This window comes from Enoplosus armatus, chromosome 6, assembly GCF_043641665.1.
Source record: "Enoplosus armatus isolate fEnoArm2 chromosome 6, fEnoArm2.hap1, whole genome shotgun sequence".
Classification (NCBI taxonomy): Eukaryota; Metazoa; Chordata; class Actinopteri; order Centrarchiformes; family Enoplosidae; genus Enoplosus; species Enoplosus armatus.
Window position 1 is genome coordinate 3,965,486 of NC_092185.1, and position 17,041 is coordinate 3,982,526.

Genomic DNA, 17,041 nt, shown 5'->3' on the forward strand with positions numbered 1-17,041 from the left:
CTCTGATGAATTATTTTACCTAATATTGAGTATGGGCTACCAAAATGGATTTTAAATCTGGAAATAATTACAAGTAATTAGTACGAGCTAAAGCAGGTGACAGTGACTGATCAAAGGATTTTAATTGCAAAGCTACATTTGTGTCTCTATTCCAATTTACTGTCTGTATCTTATCCTAAAAATATAAAGTGATCAGATAATCAGTGTTATTTTTACAAATGAAAAGACCCTCTGACAAAACCAGTCTGACTTTGAAAGATGTCGCCTATAGGAAACTGAAATAAGATGAAACTTAAATACACGGATTGGTCAGATTGAGGGATTAAATTAAATTAAAGCTAAAAATGTCAAACTTGAAACTCACTTTGATATACAATAAAAAAATTACTATCTTGAAATTTAAGGAGCAGCATTTTTCCAAGCACCATGCAGACCTGCATTATTAAAATCGAGCAGACCTACCGCGGTGGAGCGCGATCGATCGGCTCCGGCGCTCAGCAGGACCCGAACACAGTGCAGGCTTCCTGCCTCACAGGCCAGGACGAGGGGAGTCTGTCCCGCCGCCGAATCCACAGCAGCTCCTGCAGCCAGCAGCACCTCAACACAGCTGGGGGGTACACACATGTGTACCAACATACAAATAAATATATACAGACCATACACATACTGTACGTTATTAGGGCTGCAACTAACGATCATTTTCATTATCGATCAATCTGCAGATTATTTTCACAATTCATTGATCGTTTATGTGTGAAAATTGTGAAACAAGCTCATAACAATTTCCCAGAGCCCAAAGTGACGTCTTCAAATTGCTTATTTTGTCCAACCAACAGTCCAAGACCCAAAGACTCTTCATTTACTGCCAGAAATGTCGAAGAAAAGCAGCAAATCCTTTCAACATTCAAGACGCTGGAACCGTAAAATGTTCTCTACGACATTAACTTTTGTACCGTAATGTGAAGGGAAGGCATGACAGGCTGACACATTTTCAGTCTTTGCTATATCTTTTTAATAACTATAATAATAATTTTATTTATATAGCACTTTTCAAGCTTTAGCACAAAGTTTTGACAATGAATTATTATTATAAGGCAGTGTACACACTTGGGCACACGTCCTTTTCAACTTTTTATTTTCAAAAGGTATATATTAGTTTATCTATATCAGTGTACATGTGGGCAGATGCCAAAGAAATGAAAGTGCTGTAAACTGCAGACATAAATGTTTTATGGGGTACATTTTTATGTTATTTGATCTTCATTTTTGATTATTAAAGTTTCATATATTTTGTTGCATTTCTGTCTTACTGTGTGTTATTAACTTGTGATAGCTATTACCACTTAGTGAAATTTACTGTTGGATATTTACAGTCAACCTTTACAAAAACGCTCATTTTCGTTTTGTTTAAAAACTCGAATACCGGCTCATAAACTTCTATCAGATTTATATCAGTTTTAGATATTGATATTGGTTTTGGCATAAAAAGGAAAAATCAATCAAAGATCAAACTCACACACACGCATTCACACACGTGCTGTACTCTGCTTGCTTTGTAGAGACAAAGAAATACATGCAATGATTACACACACACACACACACACACACACACACACACACACACACACTACAGTCTGAGTCTGAGCAGCACCTGTTCAGAGACAAGAGAAGACATCAATCAGCCCCCACCAGCAGTGAGAGAGAGAGCAGATCATCTGAGGAAAACTGAGCCGGTGTGCTAACACGACCACTGAGTCACGACCACCGAAAAAACAGTTAACCCATAAAATAAACTCTCAGTATGTGTGTGTGTGTGTGTGTGTGTGTGTGTGTCTCAGCATACCTTCTGGATATCCCCACTCTATAAATAACACTGTGATCAGATATTACAACACTGCACATTCCCCAGCTGGTCCTGGGCATCGTGTTTTTTGGCAAGCACAGACACACGAACACACACCTCACTACAGCCGACAGAGCCTCACTCCGGCTGTGAGCTCGGGATTCATCCCGCCGAGTCATCGGGATCAATACGTGTGATCGGATCTGACTGGGTGTGCAGCTGCAAACATTAACGACAGCTGCCCAGTTTAAGTCCTGAACTGGGCTGCTTTTGGCACCGAAACCCAACATGGTTACCGGCACTGGTCTCTGGTAATAATATCAGAATCACTAACGTTTACTGTGACACACTAAAAGAGAGGAGGTCAAGTTCCCACAATGTGAGTCAAGAACAGTATCAAGGCTCTTAGACAACAGTTAACATGGTGTCAGGCCCCACCAGGGTCAACATGTATTTCGTTGGTTTTTGGTCAAAGCTGGAATTAGTGGCGAAACAAATTAGCTGATTAATCGATGAGTCGGTCAACGGTAAATTAAGCAAAACAAAATTCTGATAATCAGTTACCTGTTTATGTCAACATTTACCAGTTCCAGCTTCTCAAACGTGATGATGATGTTTTATTTCATTGTGAATTAAATACCTTTGTGGTCAACAAGCAATCTGAAGATGCCAGCCTGGGCTCTGGGAACTAAATTACTAAATAATTAACACAAAGAAGCGACAGAATTGAGGCAGCCCGAGCTTAAATGGTCTTGCTTAGATTAAGGTTAGTGTTAGGATACGGTCCAGTTCTCTTTCTATAAGAAGAGAGGAAGGGGTTAAAAGAAAATAAGGTCATATAAAATGGTTTTAAAATAATAAAATGATAGAGGAAGAGGAAGAAAGGGAAATGTGTAAAAGGATAATCTTGGAGGTCTTAGAGTTGGGGTTGGGCCTGTAGTGGTTATGGTGAGCCTCTAGGGAACGTCAGGAAGTCAAAACAATGTTATCACAAGTAATAAAAACAGCTGTGCGTGGCAGGTCGGGATGGAGGAGTTACAGGAGGACCCTCATGAGCTCACCTGCTGTGGCCGTGGGCGGCTGCAAAGTGTAAAGGCGTGAATCCATTTTCGTCTGATACATCAGCAGGCGATCCCGAAGACAGCAGCAGCTTCACACACTCTGACAGAGAAAGAGGAAGAAAGACGACCATTTAGTGACCTGCCGTTGAACACAAACTCAAACTGAACTGGAACAGTAGATGTGAGCAGGACAGACAATACAAATCATTACAGAGTAAATATACACTGCATGTAGCGGAGCATAGCAACCAGTTTATCTTGTTGCCATGGACACTGTAGGTAACGTAGTAGGTACGGTACTGTAGGAAAAATCCTCCAAAAAAGAGTGCAGGTCAATTTATGAAAGAGAGCTTTTTATGAATCACAATGAAGACCACTTTTTAAAGTCCTGCCACCTTGTTAAGTTAGCTTCTGCCCCACTAGCCTCAGCCTGACGATGTACTTTCTCATAGAGGGTTTCTGGATGAAACATGATACAGTGCTGCCTTCCCCCGTTCAACATGCTGAAATAAGTACGCAGCTCCTCATTTAAAAACAACAAAGATAGAAATCAACAATAACTGTCTTCGCATTCTGAAAATACAATTCCCATGAGCGTTGGCCACAGAGGTGGTGTTTTATCTTTGTTAGAATGACAAGCCGTCCCAGTTTTACTCTCCAGTGCAATAGTACAGTATTCATTCATCTTAGAATATGAACAGAAATCCCCTGGAAAATGTTCCAGCATTTCAGAAAGACTGATGAAAGAAACCTTTTATGAGAAATCACACAGAACATTAAAAGCTAGTGGAAGAGAAGCTAAACCAGAAGTGGGGCAGGACTTCAGCTCTCTCTAGTGCATGTGACACGTACAAAAATAGTTTTGCATATATGTCACTGTACGTCAGGTACTATGGACCCACAGAAAAACATCCACATCCACAGTCTCAGGAATGACAGCGTGGTATTGTCTCTGCTGAAGTAGATACATTACTCTGTCATTACGAGAAGGTTTGTGGTATTTAATGTTTTCACGTCTCTGCTGGTTTGGGAAAGACGATCGGATGAGATGAGAAAGAACACAAGCAAAAGGACAGCGAAATATTGATGTGAGAAAGACTAACGTCTGTGTGTTTGTGTGTGTCCTCTCCGTGGACGTCCGTCTATACGCCTTCAGCACAGCTGTCCTTCAGCTGCATTAGTCGTGTTCATGGATCAACGCTCCTCGACTGACAGAGTGTTACTAAACATCTCAGCAGGGAAGCGAATCCTGAGTGAATCCTGTGTGTACATGGGTCTGCATGCATTAATTATTCTGTGTGTGTGTGTGTCAGCTGAATGAGCCTGTAGCCGACATCGCTGCTGAGGTTACAGCCCTGACATGACAGTCCATCTCCTTTAATGGCGGCCAACATAATGGGATCAGCCGCAGCTCATACAATTACAGGCTTTACAACAGCACATGGAGAGTGTTTATCAGCACTGCATCTTCATCTAGCTGCAAAAGCCACATCCAAGTAACAGCTTGGCAACGCTAAGTCTTCAGCGGCTAGCTTTTTAGATGCCACCAGAAATCACAAGAAGAGGGAAAAACGCAAAACGGAGTAACCCAACGTTTCAAGAACAAGCACATTTACTGAGGGAAACATGTTTCAGACATCCCTCTAAACAAGCGACGAGCTAATCTAATGCTGCATGTTGCGCTCCTGTACTAGTCAGTTTATTCAATTATTGACATACAACATGAAGAACATGAGCTTTATATAGATACAAACTTTTTAAGTGGTCAAATAAATGTTCTAACTAACACCTTCTTGATTGTGCTTATGAATTGTGATATAAAGCTGCTATAATCAACATTTTCATATTAGTATTCATATCAACTTTAAAAATCAGTTAAAGCAGGTTTACGATAAGTTGAGGTAGGCTCAAATTCTCACAAGAATCTACTGAGTTTGACGAAACAATAGTGCACGTCTTTCATTGTGTCTGTCAGTCTTTACTACGTTACAATTCTTAATACTAATGAAACACTCTCCAGGTGGACAATTAATTCAGGGGTTTAGTTCACAATATGCTTTGTAGTTCCTTCTTTCCAGAACTGTGAAACCCTGGTTTTGAAAAGTACTACATGGTTTTACATGGTTTTTAATTAAGTTTTACTTACTTACTATGTAACCCTGGCCTGAATGTTCTTCACTACAGCATATACCACAAGTCAAGCTGCATGAGAGAGGAAATCTTTTATTTAAACTGACCACAAACTGAGCATTAGCATCTCATTTTCTTTTCATTAAAGGCCAACAAAAGCACAGAATGTTTGATTTAGCTGAAATGAGACCATGTTTCTGCAGAGACTATTAGCTTGTCGTGTTCTTTCTGAAGGTTTCTTTTGCAAGATATTCAACCCTGTCTCACTCCCTGTGAACAACTACATGACTAAAACAGAAAGATCTCCTTTATGGAGGCATACAGTGTCTAACCATTGTGTCCAGGCTCGTATCAATGCAGACCTTTCTACTCTTCATTTAATAGGAAGTCAACTGAGCAACTGGCTCTTCTTCAGCATTGATCTGCTTTATATTTGCAGTTCCACAGAGTCACGCCTGAGGAAAGAACCTGCTTTATTCATTCATTCCTTATTTGTTTTCCTTTTCTATTTCCCTTCAATGTGCAGTAAAAAGAAAATGAAAAGCAGGGAAAATACACAATGCAACTGTATGTGTATATATACACATTCTGCATTTCTTATTTATATATTTATATATTGACTTTATAATCTTTATATGGTGGTGTCTTATGATCCTGTAATGCATTTAATTCAATCATGCCCATCAGCCATGCTCATAGAACAATCAATCCTGTTTTTTGATGCATCATTCGCTCTTTATCAATCACTACGCATCAATACAAGCCTGACTACTCTTTAAAAAGTATGTCTATGGGGCTTTTTCCCCCCTATCTTTATTCAAGAGCGTGGTCTTTCAATTTGAGATCATGACTTATTGATTTCACATTCAGATTTTGTAATGCTTTCCCTCGCTCTCAGATAGCCTCTGCTTTGCTCTGCTTGTGCTCAGACTGTATGCTTGCACTCCAATACAGTACAATAAAGTCTGTACAATGTTTTAATTATTACTGAACTATTTAAAATGTTCATATTTTTCATTTTCCCAACATGAGGATTTAAAGCATTTAGATTTAGTTCCAAAAGTCTCTCTATTATGTCTGGTGGGAACATGCTGAAGAATGTATAAATGTAATTTCTGTTGTCCGATTTAAATATATTGAGTCTAAAAATAGCTGAATCGGCCTGTAAAACTGTGAACCATAAATGTGAACTGTGACCTCACTGTGGTAGCTGTGATCTCTGAAGGGCTCCTTTAAAAATAAATGTGTGTCTGATCCAGAGGACATGCTACAGCTCCGTCTGCATAAAGGCAATGAGACGGCAGCAATCCTTCGTCCATTTCTAGCTTTATCACGGACAACATCTGCAGAACCTTTAATTGTATTTCTTAAATATCAACCAGTATTGATTAATCACATGTCACTTACCTGTGTGTCCATTCTGAGCAGCAGCAAACAAGGCAGAGGTTTTGTTGTGGTTGTGGTAGAGGTGGTGGTCTTGGTCAAGATGGTTGGGCTTGTTCTCCATGGTGATGGTAGAGGTGGTGTTGGTGGTAGACGTGGTGGTAGTAGTGGTGATGGTGGTCGGGTCTGGTTGGTTAAGCAGCATTGACAATAAAGTGACATTTCCCTGGGAAGCAGCTTGGGGGAGCAGGGGGCGCCCGCCGTCCAGGGCAGCAGGCCCTCCGCCGCTTAGAGAGGAGACTACGGAGGGACACCAGCCTGCAGGGGGAAGGAGGAGCAGGAGCAGCACAGGTTAAACTAGGAGGAGGAGGAAGAGCAGGAGGAAGGGGAAGCTTCTACTAGAAGTGCTGAGCACAGGAGAACAATTGTGTAAGAAAGTGGACAGGTTGGAAGGGAAGGAGAGCACACTTCAGTTTTGCACACACCGTAGGCCGGTCTCTTTTGTCTGAACCGCAGGAGTAAAGCAGGAGATCGGAGTCCAATAACAACAACAAGAGTAAAAAGTGGGAGCAGCAGACGGCTGCTTGTTAACGAGTCAGCGAGTACAAGCTTGTGTTGTGCAGCCAAACATTGTTCAAAACCCCCATATCTTTAAATAAAATCCTCCTGGAGATCCCAACGTCTTCAAAGACACCAGATATGTCAGGTTAATTTGGGGAACATGTTGAAGTTGTAAAATGAAGCAAAGGATTTCTACAATATTTGGAAAAGGTGCAGCCGTAGAAAACAGGGAGTCTTGGGTTTGATCTTAAACTCAAGTGTAAACATGAAGATGTTACAGAATACGCTGCAGACAGTATGATACTGTCAGACAGTGTGGAACAGGATGATTTACAACCTGTAAGATACTTCAAGGAGAAAAGTTAGCAAAAAATGTTAGCCAGGAAGGACCTCTGGCCAACATGGAAATTATAAAAGTACAAATTGCAACTTCTTATGAGTCATTCATGAACTTGACATTTTTGAAGGGCAGCTAGTTAGCACCCAAAGTGTGCTACTGAGGCTAGCTCTACCTGAAACATCAGCTAGCTAAGCTAACTAGCAAACGTTACACTAACTGAACAATAACACTGCCAACTAGTAAAGTTTGAATACCTTTCACCAGACACACACACACACACTTTAATGTATATATTGATACTGTTATTGATTTCAAATTACTTGGAATTGCTAACTGCTTTGCTAGTAAGGCTAGTGTGCACTGAGTACCACAGAAGCCACCCAGATAGCTTCTGTTACTGTAGCCTGAAGCTATTCTTGGCTCAAATCCCATGTGGTGGTTTAGTTATGTTATGAGCAAATCAGCAGGATTATGGGAGGATTATGCGAAAAAACCGGTAGACAGGTTCAGTGACATACTGCGGTTTTTGTTTCAGCCTTAGCTGGAAGTCAACCAGCAACACTGTGACTCCCTTTACTCGACCAGTGAGATGATCTCCTCCTTCAGATCTGCTGCTAGAAAGATCTGTTCAAACTCAATTCTTGTAAACTCTTGTTACCTTCTTATCTAACCTCTTAAAACTCTTGATTACCTCCTTAAATGTCCTTTAAATGTGTAGTCTCTATTAGTGTTGAAAAATAACCTTTTTATATATTCATATTTTGTGACTGTGTACTGCCTTTTCAATGCTTGCCCTGTTTCTATGGCTAACTAATAAAAATAAATATTCCAGGTATCTTCAGCCTGACATATTTGGTATCTTTGGACACAAAAAAATGAACAATGCTTCCCTGCACATCACAAGTATGTAAAGATTAACCCACAAAGTTTAAATGTTAATGGACATTTCCTCGTAAGGAAATGACATACTGATTTAAAGCTAAAGGGGCGCAAATGAATGAATGCAATTTACTGTTACACAGTTAAATGTACAGTAAGTGAATTAGAACAAGTGCTGAATTTAAACATATTCCAGACTAAAGCAAGATGTTCACTTATAAACTGGATTATACATTGTTTACTGTGGGAATGGATCATTTTGTATTTACTATCTACATATTTTTGAACTGTGGAATATGCAAAATACAACTTAAATTCAAAGCTTTTTCCAGGGGTTTGGCTCAACACGAGTTCCCTCTAATAAAATGTCTGTAATTTAATCAACATTAATATGTGAGGCGTGCCGCAGCCTGGACAAAAGAGTCTGTCATCGCATCAGATTAATAGCGAGATGATAGATGGCATTCATCTTTCAGCGCAATCATTCATCCACAATATTCACGCAGCGGACAAATAAAAATACAAACATTATTTAGAAGGATACTGTTCCAAGTATACAGCATTATTTTAAATGATTAACAGACAAACAGATGAAGTAAAGAACAGGAAAAAAAGACCTAATTACTAAACCCAACAACTGCTTAAACTTCTAACTAAACAGCTTTGGCTCCACTAAAAGGTGTCATGCTAAAGGCTAGACATGCTAAAATGCAGAATGGAGAATTTCAGTGCACACACACAAAAAAGAGAGGTACAAAAGACTAAAGAAAAAGTGCAGCAGAGAATCTCAAGGACATGGATAATGGCAGCCGTAATGGTTGCACTTTCTGTCTGAGTGGGTGGTGGTGGGGAATAGGAAAAGTACAAAAGCTACAAAAACATATCTGGCTGCTGACAGGTGAGATTGATTGTGAGCTTTGAAACTGTGATAAATAAGTCAGGGTAGTCGCAGAATTTCCCCAAACTTTTCTTTATCAGATTTGTAAGTGGGAGATGCTGCAATCAAATGCAATGAAATCCGAAATGTGGGCAACACTGGCGTTAACGCTATTCTTACTTGAGATCTGTGTACAGTAACAAAGATATTATTATTTTAGTCCTAAAGAGTCTAACCTATAAAATGTCAGTAAATAACACTCCTCTCAGATGGCCCATGTTTTTATTGACGGCCGCATGTGACCATCTACAAAAACATGGCATAACTGGTCAAGTTTCAAAAATGCAAATGTATTTTTGTCATATTTCAGAGGTTTATATAAGGATAATTCCAGTTTATTACAACTTGGGTCTTGTTATCCTAGGTATTATCATCATCTCTCTCAGATATGATAACAAGGAAGACGGCAACATTACTAACTAGAAGTCAGACAGGGCGAGAAACATGAGCAGCCAGACGATCACACAGTTTAGTTGGAAGAAAGTGAGCACAACTGACATGTTGGTAGTAATCCCTCATTGCACAGTGGGAACAGTGAACCAAGTTGAACCAAGAAGTCATTCTGGAAACTGTGATGGATGTTTGCAACGAACAGCTTCCAAACCTGTCTGACGATCTGACTGCTTGTGTCGGTGCTTTCCCCGCTGAGCTGATGTTGCCATGTTGCCCTGATCTCAGGAATTCACTTGCTGAGATGTGAGGGCTCATAGTGAGCACAATGTTATTACTACAGCTAGAAATTCTGTCCAAAACTATGGAAATAAGACCAAAGTTGTAATGAACTGGAGTTATTTTAATCATAGTACACAGTGCATCCAAGCATAGCACTAAAAGCGCATCACAAGGTAAATATGAATGCTAACATTTATATAAAAATGACAATACCAGTGAGCTGTCAATGACACAGGAAGCAGAATGGACAGTGGGACAAGTTAATGGAAGCTGAAACAGGAAAAGTGCAGAAAGAGTGGTGATGGCATGCTACTGGAGGATGGAAAAGGGAAGGGGGAGGAGTGGAGAGAGCAGCCTCTGGCATCAGCTTCAGAGAGGATAGGGGTTACTGGTAGGAAGGCCTACAAATCAATCTGAATACACAAGAGGGGAAATGTCTGCTTTGCCTCAATTCACCCTGACATGCTCCTTCTGCAGTGGGATAGCTAACCTCTAGTCTCTGAGCAACAGTCAGGCACATGTAAGTGACATGTTGTCACTGTCCGCTGTTGATACTGATCCCGACAGGGCTCAACAACATGGGAGACTAAAAGGTGCCCAGAGGGAGGACATATTTGAGGGCAGAGAAGGAGAGATGAGTAGAGAGAGAGTGCAGGGAGAGACACCAGATCTTTCAAGGTAACTTAAGGTTGAGGGATCGAGTCGGAGACATAAATTGAATTGACCCATGTGCTATTCTGCGTTGCGTTCCTGTGGTTAGACCAGTTTCCCTGTGACCTGATCGCTATGCTACGCTAGGCTAGCACCATGGAAAGACAGTCGAAGAAAAGAGGCAGTGGGGAGAACTGGAGGGAGATGGAGCATGGAGGAGCCCCTTTACCTGATGCTGTTGCCAGGGGGCTGCCTGCTGAGGCACTGGGGCTACGGGAGGATGGAGCACTAATGGAAGAGGAGGTGGAGGGGGGGTTTATGGAGGAGGGGCTACTGACAGTGGTGACGGGGCTGATGACGGGGGGGCACTCTGCACATGCTGCTGCCGGCTGTCGCTGAGGGCCCCGGCCAGGCCCCGGGGAGCGGGAGGGGGGGCAGGCACCCACCTGAGAGGCCGTCAGGGCTGGGACCAGGTCCAGGGCGGGTTTGGGCGGCAGCTGGGGTGTGGCCGGTTTTAGCCCAGCCCCAGGGGAGCGGCTGCTGTCCCCCACCACCTTGATGGGTGGATGAGGAGGAGAAGGGGTCTGGGAAAGCCCTGGCTTTTTGGGAGGGATAGGGGGAGGGTTTCCCCGGTCGATCCTGGCCACCGTGGGCGACTTGATGCCAATGGGGTGGCTCAGGCGGCCGGGAAAAGGGCCTCCCTCTGAGGCAGAGTGCGGCAGGCCTGGACGCAGGGATCCGGCACCTCCTGCGGGAGGGCTGGTGAAGCGCGAAAGAACCTGTGTGACAGTGTGACGTGCTTGCTGCTTGGCGGCAAAGTTGTCCCGGTTGGTGGGGGAGAGGTCACGAGCTGGAGGACTCTGGGAAGATGTGCCATTTTGGTCCTGTTCCTGGAACTTGTAGCGGGCCGCCTGGACACGGGGGCTGACTCCGCTGGGTAAGCCGTGGGGAGCTTGGCCCTCTGAGCCATTCTCTGTCTGAGCCAGTCCTCCTGAGCTGCTGTGGACGATCCCCCGGCCAGTCGTCTTTGGCAGACTCAGGCCCACATAGTTGGCAGGGGTTGGTTTGACGGGTATAGTAAGGGGGGTCTTCTTTGGACCCTCCACCTCAGTGGGGGGTAGGTCCGTTTGGCAAGACGCTGTTCGAGAGCTGATGGGCTCTGTGGCTACAGAAACAGACGTCAGAGCTTTAGGTTTGGGTGGTGTGCTGGTGGCAGCAGCAGGTTCTGCTCCGGCAGCAGCAGCAGCAGCAGCAGCAGCAGCAGCAGGCTGGGCGACAGCAGCGCCATCCTTCCCATCGCCCTGTTCAGTCCTGAGCTGCTCCACCTGCTGCCTCAGACTCTGGCTCTCAGCCTCCTCGCGGCCCAGCCTGGCACGCAGCTGTTCCCGCTCTGTGTCAAACTCTGACAGCTGCTTTTCCATCTTGGCCTCCATCTGTTGGCTACGCTGCCGCTCTGTGCTCAGCTCCTCCTGCAGCCGTCCAGAGGTGCGACTCTCCTCGTCCAAACGAGCCTGGAGCTCGTCAAAGCGCTGGGACTCCTCTACCACCCGTGTGGCAAGCTGCTTGCACTCGCGCACCAACATCATGACAATGTGCTTGTTCTTCTCGCGCTCGTCCTTCAGCTGCGCAGTCAGCTTGCGGTGCTCCTGCTCCAGACTCTGGAGCTGTAGCTTCTCCATCTCCAGCTGGAAGAAAAAAAAACACACACAGAGTCAGGGGACAGGAGCACAGATCAATGCAATATTAGGCATTTCAATTAGGCAACTGACAGAAATGAATGGTCAACAATTTCCATTGTTTATGGTCTACCAGACGAGCCACCGCGGCGCCCCATCTTCTGATCTCTTATGCCCTAACTTCAGTATTACATGTGAGCAGATACAAGAGGGCACAAATAAGGTATCACTTGGTGTGATACACTGACATCATCCTGACATATTTTCCTCCCCTTTTTAACACAGATCATCTGCAGTCAATCAAACCACCGCCCATAAAGACTGTACATACTGTACAAGTTACATGAACCTCACATGTATGTGAAACATCTGATATCCTTCAGACATCAGTTGCAATCCTCATGCCACCTGTCTCGCCGGCAACCCATCTGTGACATACTGCCAATCATAGCACATCGGGCATCACAGGCATCCGGAAAATATCATCAATCACTTGAATAACACAGAAACTTTGGGTTTCAATTTAGTCTGTAATTGAGTATTAGATAGAAAATGCAACTGCTCGCATTCTGAGTCATTCTTTAGTCACAAAGCTAAAATGAGCCGGAACGATTTTCTCAAGAAGAGCGTAGACGAGCCAGATTAATCAAATGAGCCAGACAAAATAACTCGATTAAACAGACAGGCAAGATAGATGGATAAACAGATATTTACACAAATAGACACTTTATTAATCCATGGAGTGGCTTGGAGAAAGAGTCTAATTTATCTATTCAGAGAAACACAGCGTCTCTGCATACGCTTGAATTTTGATGACTTGTCAAAGCCCTGGCCTCTATATCTGGAGCGTCGCTGCTATTGTTAGCTCAGAGCTGGCTTCACAGAGGGTAACAAGGCTTAACCGGGGCTCTCCACCCAATTGCCAAGACCCCATCTCTCTAACAAGCCTCAAACAAAAGAGTCGACACCCTGCCACCCCTGTCCCAAACAAGAACCCCTCCCCTCCCTCCTCCACTTCTCCTGTTCCAAACCATCAGGGAGTACATATCACCACCAGCTGATGCTGAGAAAGGAGCGAGGGGTTTATAAGCAAGGGGGTGCGCCAAGGGAACGCCAGTCGTTACTCAAAAGGAGGTGCTACGACTAGCTGCTAATTGGGTGAGGATTATGTCTGTTGTAAATCAGCCTGATGCCTCAGAAGAACAAATTCAGGGATGCTGTCGAGGTGGTGACACACCGGGCAGTGTAGATTGAAACCAGGCAGGATTAAGACAAGTTTAAAATATGTAAGGCCATGAAGCAAACGATATAGCAAACGATGACACTATTACCCAAATGCGCTGCTGGAAAAGCTTTTGAAGACCTTTCAACCTCTTTATCTCTTAATGGGGCCAGTATGCTTGAACAGAAGTGCTTGTTTGATGGTCAAACAGCTTCACAACCTCCTCCCCCACAACAACTAACCCTAACTACAGGAATCTGAAATAGCAAACTTTCAAGCTTTAGACCTCTTTTCATTTCAAGGCTCTGGATTAGTCCAGACTGACTACAGCCCCTCCTTGCTTGTGATGTTGATATCCGCTGTGAGCCAGGATCAGCTCTTTTGCTGGATGACCTTGCAAATTTTCTTTTTTTTTTTTGCAGGCCCCCTATGTGGCAGCAACCACACTGTGCGAACGTAATGGTCTCATTAAAATGAACAAGAAGGCAATGTTTGAGGCAGTGTTATTGGTTTGAATGCAGAGTTAGATATGATTTAACGCAGCATAATGAAGTAGTTAACCTTCCTTACCGAGTGTGCAATGAAAACAGCACGGCAGAATGTGTAAAATCTTTGCTCGTACTTGTCATCTATATGCATAAGCCCATTCTGCCATCATCTAAAGAGTGAAATAATAATGATGTTAAACTGGAACTCATTTTACGGAGGGGGGGGGGGTTATACCTTGGAGGCACCTCAAGTAGCACCGGTGCTCCCTGGACCTGAGATCCCCCTACTGCTTAATGAAATATTTAAATAAAGCTTACAAGTAGAATCTTTCCTTAAAGGTCTATCCTTACACCTGAGAAGCTGCAGCACTGAGGTATCAGCTGGCAGCGCAGCAGAATAAAGCAGCCTATTCACCTACTTTGGAGCATTGGGGGCGAGAGACGAAGGAAGCGAAGGAGGAGGCCCGAGGACTATTTTAAGAAAAAGGAATTTCAGCACCGGCGGTCGTGACCTTGCTTCCAAATTCAGGCTCACAACGTCAACAACACTTTGACAGCAAGTTTATCCACAAAATCTAACAAGTACAGTGTTTCTTCGTCACCGTTGTGGGTATTGTTGGGGTTGGGGGGGGCTTCTTCCAACTTTATGACTGATTCATGGAGGATGAGATGAGGGAGTGGGGGTGTCTTCATTATGCCCATAAACCGATTCAGAGTGTGTTACGTATAACTGCCTGCCTGCCTTCAGCTTTCATAAGGCCTCATGGATAATTCAACAACTTACTCACAGGAGAACGACAAGAGTGGAAACGGACGGAGGGGATAAAGATAGCACGGACAATCCGGGTGAAATTCACTCTACCCAGCAACCAGAAGATCCCGCTGACTACACTGAGCCTGTGTCTTCTAGCAGTGTTGGTTTGTTGGTGTCATTGGTCATTTTAAAAAGGTTCCAACAAAGCCATTCATGCCTGCCTGACAGGTCCATACCCTGTTGTTGACAATTTAGGTACAACTGTGCAATTAGTGGTGACATGATGATTTATTCTTTGCTAAAAAGGGTAAACCGTTGTTTTGTGGTGGCTGCTCTACTTTTACGCACATTTTCATGGTCAAATGAAGCAAAACCTCTCAAGGTCAAAGTGGTCTTGCGTAGCTAGTAGTTTCTGATCAGTGTTGAGAGTGATTATAGAGAAGCAGTGGAATTAGAAAGTTTTTCCTTGCCGCTGTCGCCAAGTGCTTGCTCATGATGGGAACTGCTGGGTCTCTGTAAATAACATTGTAAAGAGTACGGTCTAGACCTGCTCTATATGTTAAGTGTCATGAGGTAACTTTTGTTGTGATTTGGCGGTACATAAATACAAATTTAATTGAACTAAGACGGCAGGGTTTCCTTTTGAGAGAGAGAGACGGAGGGGATGGCATGCAGCAAAGGGCCCACAACATACATCCGAGTCAGGTTTCCCATTATCCCAGGCTATGTCCCCTTTCTTTTCTCTCTGTTTTAGCTTTAAATGGCACTTTGCAGACGCTCTCCAAATCCAAAACCCCGCTGGTCTCAAATGAAGCTTTTCCAAAATGACAATACACGACTCTCACAGACACACGGTGAAGCAACAGAAACTTTCTCCTCCAACTCATTCTGTGATCATTCGCTTTTTGTTTCACGATCAAAAAGAGAAATTTCCGGTTGTGTCGTCATGATAGTGTGAAAGTCCTGGTGTGAACACGATCAGATCAGATCCCATGGCTCGATAAATATCATGCCTCTGTTCATCTGGAACAAAGGCAAACATAGAACATATAATGTACGGCTTATTGTCCTTTTTAGCTTCTGGACACAAGATACAAGCATAACACCATCGTGTTTTCTAAATGTCACTGTGATGCATTTCTTCCCTCATGTGAAGCTATGTGAATTGCCCCAGTGTTTGACCGATGCAGATGCTCCTGAGACGCACCTCATCCTGCCAAGTTTCAAAAAAATATTTCCATATCCAAAAGTGTATTACAGTGTCTCTATCAGACCAATCAATGTGATTTAGACCCCTGAACACAGTCCAAACAGCCCCACTCCTCCAATAACACTGGTAATGGTATCGACTGAAAAGCGTCTGTGGCAAGAAGTAATAAAAAGTGCCAAGTATTAAAAGCTGGTGTCAAATGATTGGTCATTCTTAGGCTTGTTTACTTATTCGATCATATTTCCTAATCCACGTTTATCAGGAAACTTTTCTAACTTTAGACTACATTTTATTTTGCCAGACTGCGTTAATTCTGATGCATTGAGCAAATATCATTAAACAGGAAACAGTTTTTTTATTTCCCAAACTGAGGTGACAAAAACTTTTTAGCACAAGTGAAAGTACCTCAGCAAGTGGTCACAATCAGGCCAAAACTCACTGAAATAAAAAAAACGGAGATTTTGTACATTCACATTTGAAGCAAACACTAAACCACAGCCCCAAAATCTATTTAACCAGCTTTCCAGTCAAAACAGACCGCTTCCTACCTCTCCCTTCCTTTCACTCCTTGCTTCTTCATACCACCTCCTCCTCCTCATCTGTGTGTGTGTGTGTGTGTGTGTGTGTGTGTGGTTAAAGGTTTCATTTGGCTCAAAACTATAAAATCTCTGTTATTATTCCAGAGTTCATGGACAGGACACACACACACACACACACATTATTTTCTCTTCTATTACTCACCAGCATTAATTCTGCCAGCGTCTCATCCAAACACTTTCACACATCCATATTCCTCAACACAGAGGGGGGGAGAAAAAAAAATTGGGACAGGGCCAGAGTCAGACATCTGGCTGCCCAGTTAATCACGGACACATAATCCAAAAGAGACCTGGGACAAACACACACTCGTATACACACACAGTCAACCATCAAAAATATAAATGATACACCAGAAAATAGGAATTACGTTCACACACACACACACACACACACACTGGTATTCCTATCTTCAAAATTCAAATAATTCCCATGCATACACCATCGTCCTCTGGAGAATCTCAGCCACAGAGATTTGAGTCGTGTGTAAATAAACACAATCTGTGGTCAAACAGAAGACGTCCCTCTTCCACACGGCCGTGTCTTCTTTTTATTTACCTTCATTTAATCTGACTACTGATTCACAGCAATTAAACTGAGCTAATATAAACACAAGGTAATGACTGACATATATATA

At 43.1% G+C, this 17,041-nt stretch overlaps 1 protein-coding gene across 1 annotated transcript in view; it reads right to left on the bottom strand.

Moving 5' to 3' along the window:
• Positions 1 to 17,041, bottom strand: part of cttnbp2 (cortactin binding protein 2) — a 78,696-nt gene that overhangs the window by 19,751 nt on the left and 41,904 nt on the right. The window contains exons 4-7 of the mRNA XM_070907494.1: positions 10,687 to 12,142; positions 6,442 to 6,735; positions 2,905 to 3,004; positions 463 to 607 (exon numbers count right to left, since the gene is read on the bottom strand). Coding sequence (XP_070763595.1) covers positions 463 to 607; positions 2,905 to 3,004; positions 6,442 to 6,735; positions 10,687 to 12,142 — 1,995 coding nt within the window. The remainder of the gene's footprint in view (positions 1 to 462; positions 608 to 2,904; positions 3,005 to 6,441; positions 6,736 to 10,686; positions 12,143 to 17,041) is intronic.